Genomic DNA, 12,583 nt, shown 5'->3' on the forward strand with positions numbered 1-12,583 from the left:
ATTTTAGTCAACTACTCAACAATATCTCAGCTTGAAGTAATCGGACGGTCCGATTACTATGTTCAACATCTTCCAGCATGCACAAATCGGACCGTCCGATTTGTGCAGTCCTTTCACCCACAAAAAAATCGAACGATCCAATTTCTATTTCCTATTCTAAAAACTAACGCTGTCACATTACTGTATTAACCCCTCAAACCTTCATAACGTTGCGATACATACATTTCATTATCATATTAAAATTAATGAGCCACAAAAATTTAATTCAATTTTTTTCTTTATCTCTCAATCACATTCTCTTCTAAACGTAGCCTTACATTTTATTTTGGACTACAAAACTCAATAATCTTGTTTCTCTGAAGAGTCATAATCAATTGGTGCTAAAACAAGTAAAATTACAATTGGGCTCTGCTACAATAGAAAGCCCACATAGCAAATACCCGAATTGTTGAACAGTTTCACACTATACTATTGTCGCTTCGACATTCAATTGTTCCTCTTCATAGTCTTCTCTCTCTTCCTCTCTTCTCGTCTGTCACCGCACGAACAGTATAGTCGCTTTCTCTCTCCGACCCTGCGAGACCGAGCGATCCAATTCCTCCGCACCACCATGTTCCGCCGAGCAACTACCCTCCTCCGCCGCCCACTGATAGGCGCTACATCCCGCCGATTCTCGACGGATCTGCCGGCGGCGGCCGTAGAGGATTCGAGCTTCGTGGAGGCATGGAAGAAAGTGAGCCCAAACGTGGATCCACCAAAGACTCCATTGGCTTACATGAAGCCTCGCCCAGCCACTCCTTCTTCCCTTCCTTCCAAGCTCACTGTCAACTTCGTCCTTCCTTACGCTTCCGAACTCTCCGCTAAAGAGGTCAGTTATACGTTCTTTGTTCCTCTTTTCGCCTGCATTTCTTCTTCTGTGCATTGATTTTCTGTTAGGGTTTTTCTTTGTCTCTGTTTATATGTTGCACCAATTAATATATTATAGAATTATAGAATCCCCCCGGCGCGCCCAGCAAAAACAAGAAGTCTTTAATTTCAATTGTAATAATCTGTATTCCGCTTCTGATTATAGGTCAGGGAAAGATACATAAGGAATTAATGATGAGTGATGCTGTTGTAATTTTCGCAAATTTTCGCGTAATATGTTTTATTTTTTTCAAATGGTCCAACACATGTTGTTAGTGAACTTTTGCTTTAATTGGATTAGGTTCTGCATATTCTTCTATGACTGCTTAATGATCCGCTGAAGTTCTCTTTTGCGTGGTCCTTTTGTGTAGTGTAGCTTTCCTTATTCTCCTTCTCTTTGTATTTTTCATTTTTTATGTCTTAATGAATTTCTTATCCTATTTGAAAAAGTTGATTTATAATCAAATGCTCGATTTTTTTTTTTTGGGGGGTCTGGCTTTTCCATTTATAAGGTTTAATTATTCTTATGTTAAATTTAGTCTGCTTGTTTCAGTTAATTGTGTATTGAAATGGAATGTGGTTGTTTTCTAGTGTATTCAGGGCATTTGTTTCTTTCTGCCTGGGATTTAGTCCGACTCTTTGGGGCCTAATAAGCTTTATTGGTCATTTCCATAACATATGTTGTTTTACTTAACCTTTCAAAACTTAAGGGTAGATTTTGTCGCATTGCCATTGGACCAGCTATACCATATTGTATGGAATGGAATGTTGGACAGCAAAGGAGAACATGAACATAAGTTCAGCGTCACCAAAATGAGGATGTTTCAATAGATAAGCGGTCATACGTGTATGGACAGAATAAGAAATGGGGATTGTGAGAGAAAGTTGCACACATTGTTGAAAAGATGGTATACTCTCTTAGTGGTTTGTTGGACATGTGGGGAAAAGGCCGGTAGAGCGTTGAAGGGTGGGTCAGGTGAAAAATAGACAAGTGGTTAGAGACGGAGGAACATCTTAAAAGACATTGCATGAAGTGATAAAATGAGATGTCTATAATATATGTTATAGTGCAATGTCATTGTTTGATCTATTAGTCGATCTCACCTGGTGGAATAAGGTTTTGTTGTTGTTTGACAGTTATTAACAAATAACCTACAATTTTGTTGAATCTTCATATAGCTTGAATAGTGTCAAAATGTGCAATGGGCCAGTGTTTATGATTGGAAGCAATATGTGATGTCTATATTCATGTAGCATACCCCATGAGGTGGGAAAACCCATTAGCCTTGGTTGCTGTCATTCACCTTCATCTTTCTAGAATTTTCAGGGGTTCCAGCTCATGTGCTTTTCTTGAAACCTCATGTAAGACCTAGGCACTAGGCATATAATATAATAGTTTAAAGGATGCAACTATAGATGCTTTTGCTAAGTACAATGTTGGTATTTGGTAACTGGTATCGAGTATGATGTGTTGCTGTCTTATTGCCCACTTTGATAAAGAAAGGCAGCATCATTGCGCAATCAAGCCAGAGATATTTCAAGGATTTCTTATAGCTTCCTAACTCCCTTTTTTTATCTCTTTTTATTTTTCTGATAAAATATTAGAAATAGAGGAATCTAGAAAAAGGTGTGTCTTAACAAAATTTTATAGTGCTTAACATCAGAACATGGACAGCTTTCCAGTAATAAACTAATAATCATTCAACATTTCAAACAATTAACCATGCCATCTTTGTCCTTTAAATTTTTCACTATCACAAAATGATTGATATTATATTTTACTGCTTTTTCTTCTCATCAACCTCTTCTAGAGATCAAGTCATGAAAGTCCTCCCATGCCAAAATCATGATTTAGTTGCCCAACTTCCATCCTTTGCAAATGTAGTTATTTTGTTCATCTACAATATTATTAATTATATCGTGACTGGTTGCCAACCATCTACATTATTGTTGAAAATCATGCATATCTGACTTTGCTCTGGTGATTTGAACAATTATTAGTAAATCATTTTTTGCTTAGTTATCATAAGTTGTCAAAAGAGTGGCTGGTTTTATAAAAATGTAACTAGTAGAACATTCTATAAAAGCCCTGACTTAAGGCATTTATTAACATCCCTTTCAATCAAGCAGTTATTTGATGTTTTATTCTTGTTACCTCAATTTTGTGGTTGTCCTTGTAAAACTGTAATCCTTTTTAAATAAAGTGACAATCTTTGTTAATGTAGTTATTTTATAGATGTTCAGGAGTCAGTAACTCAGACCAATGGAACTAAACATGCTAGTAGTTATGCATTTTGGCTCAGGTAAATTGAAAGTGACCTATCTAAATTAAATTATAGCCGTAACCTAGCATTTTCGTCTGGTTGGTGTTGTTTGCTGTTGCTGTTAAGAAAGCCAGCCGTGCTTAAATTAATTTGCTAGTATTGGAGAATGAAATACCATTTACTAGTTTCTCTTGACACTGGTAAACTATCTATATTTTTGTTTGATTTCAGGCCATGCAGTTTCAATATTTTGGAAAAATAAAGTATTGTAATAGACAGAAAAATTAGTATTTGTAATTTTAAGTTGCTAGCATTTATTTTCTCTCCAAGTGCATGTATTGAACGACTTTATGCTCTTAAAGGGATGCTAGGGACAGATCTTGAAGAGAAACAAGATGAGATAAGAGAACTAGTAAAAATACAAATAGCAAGAGAAATATACTGAATCTTACCCTATCTTACTCACCACGCATTGTCCTCTTGCTTCTATTTATTTGAATTCACTTGGTAATAAACTAATGTTACATCTATTGGACAGAATATCTTCTTCATAAATGTTTGAAAATATATTATAGTCTTACTACCACGTCATGACATGGTAGTGATGTTATTAGAAGTGGGTAACTTCCAATATTTGTTGCAATTTAGTTATCTAGATTGACACCTTGGACTCTCTCATTTTTATTCTTGTGCTTTAAGCTCACTAGCCATCAATTCCATCATAGTTGGGGGCTGAAGATGTCTATAAAAAACTCAATAAATAAAATGCTTGATTCTTCTTCCTTTAAAAATGTCATAATTTAATCTTAACCTGTTAATTAAGAGCGGAATCCATGCGTAGGTTGACATGGTCATAGTACCTGCAACAACCGGGCAAATGGGTGTTCTCCCTGGACACGTTGCAACAATTGCAGAGTTGAAACCTGGTGTCCTATCCGTTCACGAAGGCAATGATGTGACCAAGTACTTTGTCAGCAGTGGCTTTGCCTTCATCCATGCGAATTCTGTTGCTGATATAATAGCTGTTGAAGCTGTACCAGTAGATCGAATTGATGCAAACTTAGTCCAGAAGGGACTTCAAGATTTCACTCAGAAGCTGAATTCGGCCACAACTGATTTGGAGAAAGCTGAAGCTCAGATTGGAGTTGATGTCCATAGTGCTCTCAACTCGGCTCTTACAGGCTGAGTACTGCAGTATTTTTGTTTTATTTATTTATTTTAATTTGTTTATTCCCCCACCCACATCTGGCCTGGTGGCAGGTCATTGAGTTATCTATTCGCTAAACAACATTTTGATGATGTGTTTCACTATGGAAAGTGAATTGATAAAATAAAAGTTTCAAGAGCTGCCATCTAGCCAGAGAAAGTTAACCAAGGCCTTAAAATTAATCCTTTATTATTGTTGGCAGCACGAGTTGACATGACACTGTAAGCAAAATCTTTGCTGTATGGTGAATAGTTTTGCATGCTTCATTTTGCTTGTGCAGATGCATAAAATGTCAATGAATGCATCGAATTCCTTTGATTTTATGTTCAGATAATGTAAAGAAGTGAGATAATTTGCATCTGGATGAGATCCAAACTTCTTGGCTGCGAATGTTGGCATATTTCTAAATTATGTGTATTTATCTACCCCTACGGTCCAACCCCAAAAAGAACAAAGCATTGTATTTGTGAAGAAGAGTGAAATAGAGTACGCCATTACGGTTTACCTCTAGGAACTACCGAACTAGGATGGATGCCGACGGCCATAATAAAATAAAATAATCAATCTTGTTATATTGGTCTATTGGATATCAAATTTTTTTAAAAATGCCAAAATATACTCATACAATAATTACTCGAGGGCTTTTTTTGGTATTCATATATGCTGGTAAATGAAACGGATAAAAAGACAAGTACCATGGATCACAATAAATGGAAAATTGGAGTAATTCTAATCATTTGAAAAATAGGGAAGTTGGTTGCATTAATCATTAAGTAAAGTTGGATAATGATAGCCGATTTTACTGATTTGTTGACAATTTAACAAAACCGAATTTTTCAAATTCTTGTTATAATATTTCTTTGAGTTCAATTATGTAACCAATGTTTTTCCACTTAATGTCAGTTAATTTTTTTGAAATGATCTTTTATTCTAAATTTTAAATCTTAAATTTTAAAATCTACGGTAAAGTACTAAATTGGTCCCTTACATTTTGGCGTAATTAAAGTGACCTATTTGAATCCAAAAAAGTTTTATTTAGCTTCAATTTAGTCCCACCGGAGGTCAAAGATAAATAATTAACAAAATATCCTACATGACAGCAGTATAAGAACAAGGTCGATAATCTAGAGAATAAGTACAAGCTCCAGAGGCACAAAATCAACCGTGGATGCATCAATACATTTATTTATTATTTTTCTTATAATTAAAATGAAATATTTTCTATAAAATTAAAAAAATGTTAAATACATGTATTGATGTATCCACGGTTGATTTTGTGCCTCTGGAACTTGTACCTATTCTCCAAATTATTGACCTTAGTCTTATACTGCTGTCATGTAGGACATTTCATTAATTATTTATCTTTGACCTCACGGTGGGACTAAATTGAAGCTAAATGAAACTTTTTTGGATTCAAATACGACACTTTAAACCTTAAGGACCAAAAATATTACGCCCAAACATAAGGGACTAATTTAAGACTTTACCCTTAAATCTAAATTCTAAGTCATAAATCTATGAAATGAAAGTCACAATTTTTTTTTTTTTTGGTTTCCCACGGTATCCCCCAACCCGGCAGGTCAAGGACTAATCCGTCGCGGTACTGAGCTCCATTTAAGGGTTTGCCGCTGGCCAATGGGTTGCTGCATGCACAAGGTGGGATTCGAACCCCCGACACTTGCTTAAGCGGACTAGTCACAATTAATTTATGTTAATGTTCAATAATTTTTTAATGGAATGTTCATATTATCTCAAAAAATATCAGAAGCTATTTTGTCATTTTGTTTGTTAAGGATGGCGTTGTTGTTCGTATGAATAGACAAAAATCTCATTGTAACTACACCTGAATCCTACATTTTGTAACAATTGGGCCCTGCCAGAACCAAAAGGCCACATTATGAAATAACGATTAGCCCTTTTTGAACAGAAAGCCCATATTATGACCCAAATGGTTGCACGCTATACACCATTGTCGCTTCGACATTCACTTGTTCATCTTCTCTCTCTTCCTCTCTTCCCGTCTGTCCCCGCACGAACAGTACAGTCGCTTTCTCTCTCCGACCCTGCGAGACCGAGCGATCCAATTACTCCGCACCACCATGTTCCGCCGAGCATCTACCCTCCTCCGCCGCCCACTGATGGGCGCTACATCCCGCCGATTCTCGACGGATCTGCCGGCGGCGGCCGTAGAAGATTCGAGCTTCGTGGAGGCATGGAAGAAAGTGAGCCCAAACGTGGATCCACCAAAGACTCCATTGGCTTACATGAAGCCTCGCCCAGCCACTCCTTCTTCCCTTCCTTCCAAGCTCACTGTCAACTTCGTCCTCCCTTACGCTTCCGAACTCTCCGCTAAAGAGGTCACTGATACCTTCTTTCTTCCTCTTTTCACCTGCGTTTCCTTTTGTGTGCATTGATTTTCTTTTAGGGTTCCTTTTGTCTTTGTTTATACGACTATTTCGTTTCTCGTGGCACTTTGCAGATGATGCACCAATTAATATGGAATAGGGTTATAGATTATATATTCCCCTCCCTCCAATTCCTCTCATTTCAATTGCAATCATCTGTGTTCCGCTCGAACCGGATTATAGGTCAGGAAAGATACCTAAGGAATTAATGATGACTGATGCTGTTGTAATTTTCCCCAATTTTCACGTAATATTTATCGTTCAAATCGTCCAACCAATGTTGTAAGTGAACTTTTGCTCTAGTTGGATTAGGTTCTGAATATTCTTCTATGACTGCCTAATGATCCGCTGAATTCTTCTTTAGATGGTCATTTTCTGTCCTTCTGTCTTGGTGATTTCTTCTCCTATTTGAAAGAGTTCATTTATATTTATTGTTCGTTTTCAATTAGTTGTGTATTGAAATGGAATATGTGGTTTTTTCCTTCACTATATTTTTTTCCTCTGCCTGGCGGATTTAATCTGTATAATGAGCTGAATTGGTTATTTCCGGAAGATAAATTGTTTTATCTACGTGTTTGGCAGTCATCAACAAATAACCTACGATTTTGTTGAATCATCATACACATGGTTCAACGATATGATTGAGTTAAGGCCATATTGTTTCCCATAAGCTTGAGTAGTTTCAAAATGAGCAATGGACCAGTGTTTATGATAGGAAGCAATGACGTGATGTCTTTATATTCATGTAGCGTGCCCCATGAAGTGGGAAAACACATTAGCCTTGGTTGCTGTCATTCACCTTCTAGGATCTTCATGGATCCCGTTTCGCATGCTTTTCTTGAAACTTATCATTTTAACATCTGACCTAGGCACTACTGCACTAGGCATATAACATGGTTTCAAGGTTGCAAGCAAGTATAGATTTTTTTTGCTATGTACAGCATTGTTATTTGTTAAATTTGGACCTGGTAACTGCCATAGAGCATGATGTGTTGCTGTTTTATTGCACACTTTGATTTCAAAAAAAAAAGCTGCATCATTGCGCAATCAAGCCAGAGATATTTCTAACATTCCAAATAGCTTCCCATCTCCCTTTTTATCCCCTTTTTTCCTGATAAAACATTAGAAATAGAGGAATGTAGCAAAAGTATGTCAACAAAATTTTCTTGCGCTTAACATCAGAAAATGGATAGCTTTCCATTAATAAACTAATAATCATTCCAAATTTCTAACGGTTAGCCTGCCATCTTTGATCTTTGATCTTTCCATCATCTCGAAATTGTTGATTTTATAATTTATTGCTTTTTCTTCTTATCAACTTCTTTTAGGGATTGAGTTGTGAAAGTCATACCGTGTAGAAATCATGATTCAGTTGCCTAATATCCATTCTTTGCAAATGTAATTGTTTTCTATATCTATAGTATTATTAATTATATCGTGACTGATCTTGAACCATCTAAATTATTGTTGAAAATCTTGCTTATCTGACTTTCCACTCATGATTTGAACAATTATTATTAAACACTTTTTTTTTAGTTTTCATAAATTGTGAAAAGAGTGGCTGATTGGCTGATTGTATAAAAAATGTAACTAGTAAAAAATTATACAAAACCCCTTCCTTCAAGCAGTTGTTTGATGTTGTATTTTGTTAACTCAATTTTGTGGTTGTCCCTGTTGTAAACTTTTAATCCTCAATTTAGTTATTTTAAAGATGTTCTGGAGTCTGTAACTCAGCCTGATGCAACTAAACATGTGAGTAGTTGATGCATTGTAATGGAAGCTTGACATTTTTGTCTGGTTTGTGTTGTTTGCTGTTGCTGTTAAGACAGCGAGCCTTGCTTACATTATTTGCTAGTATTGGGAAATGAAATATCATATACTAGTTTCTTTTGACACTGGTAAACTCTATGTTTTGGTTTGATTAGGTGACTACAAAAGTACTTGTAGTAGTGTCGATATTTTGGAAATATAAAATATTGTCATAAACAGAAGCGTTAGTATTGGTAATTTTAAGTTGCTAGCATTTATTTATTTGCTCTCCAAGCGCATGTATTGAAGAACTCTATGCACTTGGAGGAAATGCTTGGCACAGATCGTGAAGATAAACAAGATGGGATAAGAGAACTACACTTGTCAAAAGACAAATAACAAGAGAAATATACTGTACCTTAGCCTATTTTATTTCCTAGTGCCCACACATTGTCTCGCTTTTTTTTTATTGAATTCACTTGGTATTAAACTACTCTTCCATCTATTGTACTTAATATCTCTACAAATGTGTGAAAATATATTACAGTCTTACCCTCACATCATGAAAGAGTATTGATGGTTATTAGAAGTGGGTAACTTGCAACATTTGTTGCAATATTTGTTGCAATTTAGTTGTCTAGATTGACACCATGGATTCTCTCATTTTTATTGCTAGCCATCAGTTCCATCATTTTTGGTGCTGCAGATTTCTAGGGGGAAAAATAATAATAAATAAAATCCTTGATTCTTCCTCCTTGGAAATGTCGTAATTTTATCTTAGCTAGTCAATTAAGAGTGGAATCCATGTGTAGGTTGACATGGTAATAGTACCTGCAACAACTGGGCAAATGGGTGTTCTCCCTGGACACGTTGCAACGATTGCAGAGTTGAAACCTGGTGTCCTATCCGTTCATGAAGGCAATGATGTGACCAAGTACTTTGTCAGCAGTGGCTTTGCCTTCATCCATGCAAATTCCGTTGCTGATATAATAGCTGTTGAAGCTGTACCAGTAGATCGAATTGATGCAAACTTAGTCCAGAAGGGACTTCAAGAGTTCACTCAGAAGCTGAACTCTGCGACAACTGATTTGGAGAAAGCTGAAGCTCAGATTGGAGTTGATGTGCATAGCGCGCTCAACTCAGCTCTTACAGGCTAAGTATTGTAGTTGATGTTACCTTTTATGAATTTATCTGCACCCTTTAGGATGGCCTCGTGTCATCGATTTGTGTCTTTGTTTTCAAAGTTACTGCAGATCATTTTGACCTTGTATTTCTCGGATGAAAGTGATTTGATAAAATAATTTTTCCAAAAGCTACCATCTAGCTAAGGATTGAGCAAGACCCTTGAAACTTGAAAGAAAAGCTTAATAATTGTTGTTGGTATAAGGGCAACATGAGCCGGTTCCACAGGGTGTGCCTTTGCTGGTTATTTTATAGCTTGATGCATGTCTGCTGATAGAGATCATATACTAATCAGGTTTTCTTTTTCGGACATTAGAGTAGTAATTTATTGTGTTAATTCTTTTTTTTTTTTTTCAATATTCATGTAAACGGTCTCTTTGTAGACATGATACATGATAGAGTTCAACGGCGTCGTTTGATCTATGTAGCCGACCCCACCTAGTGGGACAGGGTTTTGTTGTTGTTGTTGTATAACTGGTGTGTTGATACTGGTTACACTTATAATCATTACTTGTTAGAGTCCAAATTAGGGTCCCTTATATTTAAGGCAGAGTCAAGGGTATTATTAGTGGTATGGGTTGGATTGTTCTTGAGTCCAAAACTCATCCAATCCAACGTTAATAGCGGTAGGTTTGGAGTGGATGATTTTCTATTGACAATCTGATCTAATTTTCGCGAGCTTGGATTGAATTAGATATTCAGTGCAAAAATATAAATACAATTTATACTACCTTTCACATCAGCGCTCTTCTTTCGAACAACTTTTGAGACATGGATGGACTGTAATATGAAAAATAAGATTGGAAAATCTCTGAGTTCATCATCACATGCTAGTGGATATGGAAATGGAGGAATCAATATGTCTTCTCCCACCCATTTACAAGACCAATGAATGCCTAGAATATCATAAGGACTTTGACCAGTAGATACAAGTAAGCTTATCGAAAATACCATTTGACAATGGACAGCAAACAACAACCCAGAGGCCGGATTTCATGGAAAACCCCTCCCCAAAGAACGGTGAAATTGAACACAGATGGGTCAGTAAGGGAGGTGAAGGTTAGTGCAGGCTATCAGGAGAATGGATAGGGGGTTTTGTAGCTATGCTGGGAATTTGTGAAGTAACTTGGGCATAGCTGTGGGGAGTTTTACCTGTTCACCAAATGGCATGGGACTTGGAAACGAGGAGGCTCATTGTTGAGATGGACTCTATTGAGGCATAATGAAGGAATCAGCAGGGGCAGAATAAAACACAATACATAACCCCAACTTGAGGAATATTAATGAGACGAAGAATAGACCTTGGGAGGTAAAATTCCACCAAGTTTTCGGGGAAGGAAACAAATGTGCACAATGGCTAGTAAAGGAAAGCTTCAACCACTATAATAGGTTTAAATTCTTACACTCCATCCTTAAGCGGACGAGTAAGTTGACCACTCGACCAACCCAAGTTAGTTATTTTGGACCAACATTTGACTAACATTAGTTTGCACCTATATTTGTAGGTGTTTGCATATAAAAATTATATAATTTGTATCTATATTTATTAGAATTTATATATGAGTTAATATAATTTACACTTATATTTTTTAAAATTTACACACATAAAATAATAAAATTTATTTATTAAAGATAATTTAATTTTTATACTGACCAAATAATAATTAAAATTACTAAAAGGAAAAACAACCATTTGTACCCATGAACTTTACGAACGCTGATAAAAGTATCCATTAAAGAAGGAAACTAACGTATCCATCAAAGATGAATTCCGTATAACAAAAGTATCCAAATCCTAAATTTATGTTGACTTTTTAATAAAATTTCAGAATTATCCCATCCTTTATCTTCAACCCCTCCTCTTTTCTTTCCCAAATCTCAAGCACCTCCATTGCCACTACTTTAACCACCTTCTATTCTCTACTACTCTAGTAACCACCACTGCCGCCATCTTTCCACGCTGACGATGACAAAGACGACAACAAGCAACCAGGCAATCCATCCGTTCCCACGCAACACTAGATGGAGAAGCTCCGGAAGTGAGACTGAACCGAGATCCAGCGTGCAAGGTCCTGTGGTGCGATTCAACTCCTCCTAGATCCACTTCAAGCTCATAAACTCCATTAAAAAAAGTCCTATATTTACAACAGTACAAATTACAAATTCATTATATAATTATCGAATTTGAACTTTCCCACTCTCCCAAATCACCACCATTATGTGCAAAATTCCTGTGTTACTCACATGCGACCCCACCAAAGCGATCTTGCTAAAGTTTCAATTTTTAGCATCTAAAGGTGCTTCTCCTTCTGACATTGTATTGAAAGTGATTAAAGTGATGGAGGAAGGGTGGTGATGGTAATAGCGGTAATGAAGTGTTGATAGAATTTGAGATTGGAGAAGTAATGATGAGAAGTAAAATTAAAAGTTAGAGTGAAGTTGTTGTTTATGGCTGTGACAGTGGAGAAGGAGGAAGATGAGGCTGATGGTTGGTGACAGTGGCGGTGATGATGGTGTTGGTGAAGGAGGTGGTAAAATTGATGAAAAAATAGAGATCAGATGGTTGAAATTTGTTGAAAGGGGTATTGAGATTAGGATAAAGAAAATGATAATTTGAGGTTTTTAGGTATTAAGATTAAGGTTTTTAGGCAATGGAGGTATTTGAGATTTGGGATAGAAGAGAGGAGGGGTTGAAGATAATGGTGAGGGTAATTTTGAAATTTTATTAAAAAGTCAACACAAATTTAGAATTTGACTAGTTTTGTTGTACAGAATCCATCTTTGATGGATATAACGTTAGTTTTCTTTTTTAATGGATACTTTTGTCAACGTTCTTAAAATTCATAGGTACAAATAGTTGTTTTTCCTTA

General features: G+C 36.2%; 2 protein-coding genes across 2 annotated transcripts; both read left to right on the plus strand.

Moving 5' to 3' along the window:
- The first annotated feature begins 394 nt into the window (after positions 1-394).
- On the plus strand, positions 395-4,785 carry LOC107617575 (ATP synthase subunit delta', mitochondrial). The gene is made up of 2 exons (XM_016319357.3): positions 395-868; positions 4,012-4,785. Exons 1-2 carry the CDS (start codon positions 611-613, stop codon positions 4,354-4,356), a joined length of 603 nt encoding a protein of 200 aa, XP_016174843.1. The 5' UTR covers positions 395-610; the 3' UTR covers positions 4,357-4,785.
- Positions 4,786-6,345: 1,560 nt separating this feature from the next.
- On the plus strand, positions 6,346-9,843 carry LOC107617574 (ATP synthase subunit delta', mitochondrial). The gene is made up of 2 exons (XM_016319356.3): positions 6,346-6,734; positions 9,344-9,843. The coding sequence occupies exons 1-2, from the start codon at positions 6,477-6,479 to the stop codon at positions 9,686-9,688; spliced, it is 603 nt and encodes a 200-aa protein (XP_016174842.1). The 5' UTR covers positions 6,346-6,476; the 3' UTR covers positions 9,689-9,843.
- The last annotated feature ends 2,740 nt before the right edge of the window (positions 9,844-12,583 follow it).

This window comes from Arachis ipaensis, chromosome B9 (assembly GCF_059453495.1).
Source record: "Arachis ipaensis isolate K30076 ecotype BB chromosome B9, ASM5945349v1, whole genome shotgun sequence".
NCBI classification, from domain to species: Eukaryota; Viridiplantae; Streptophyta; class Magnoliopsida; order Fabales; family Fabaceae; genus Arachis; species Arachis ipaensis.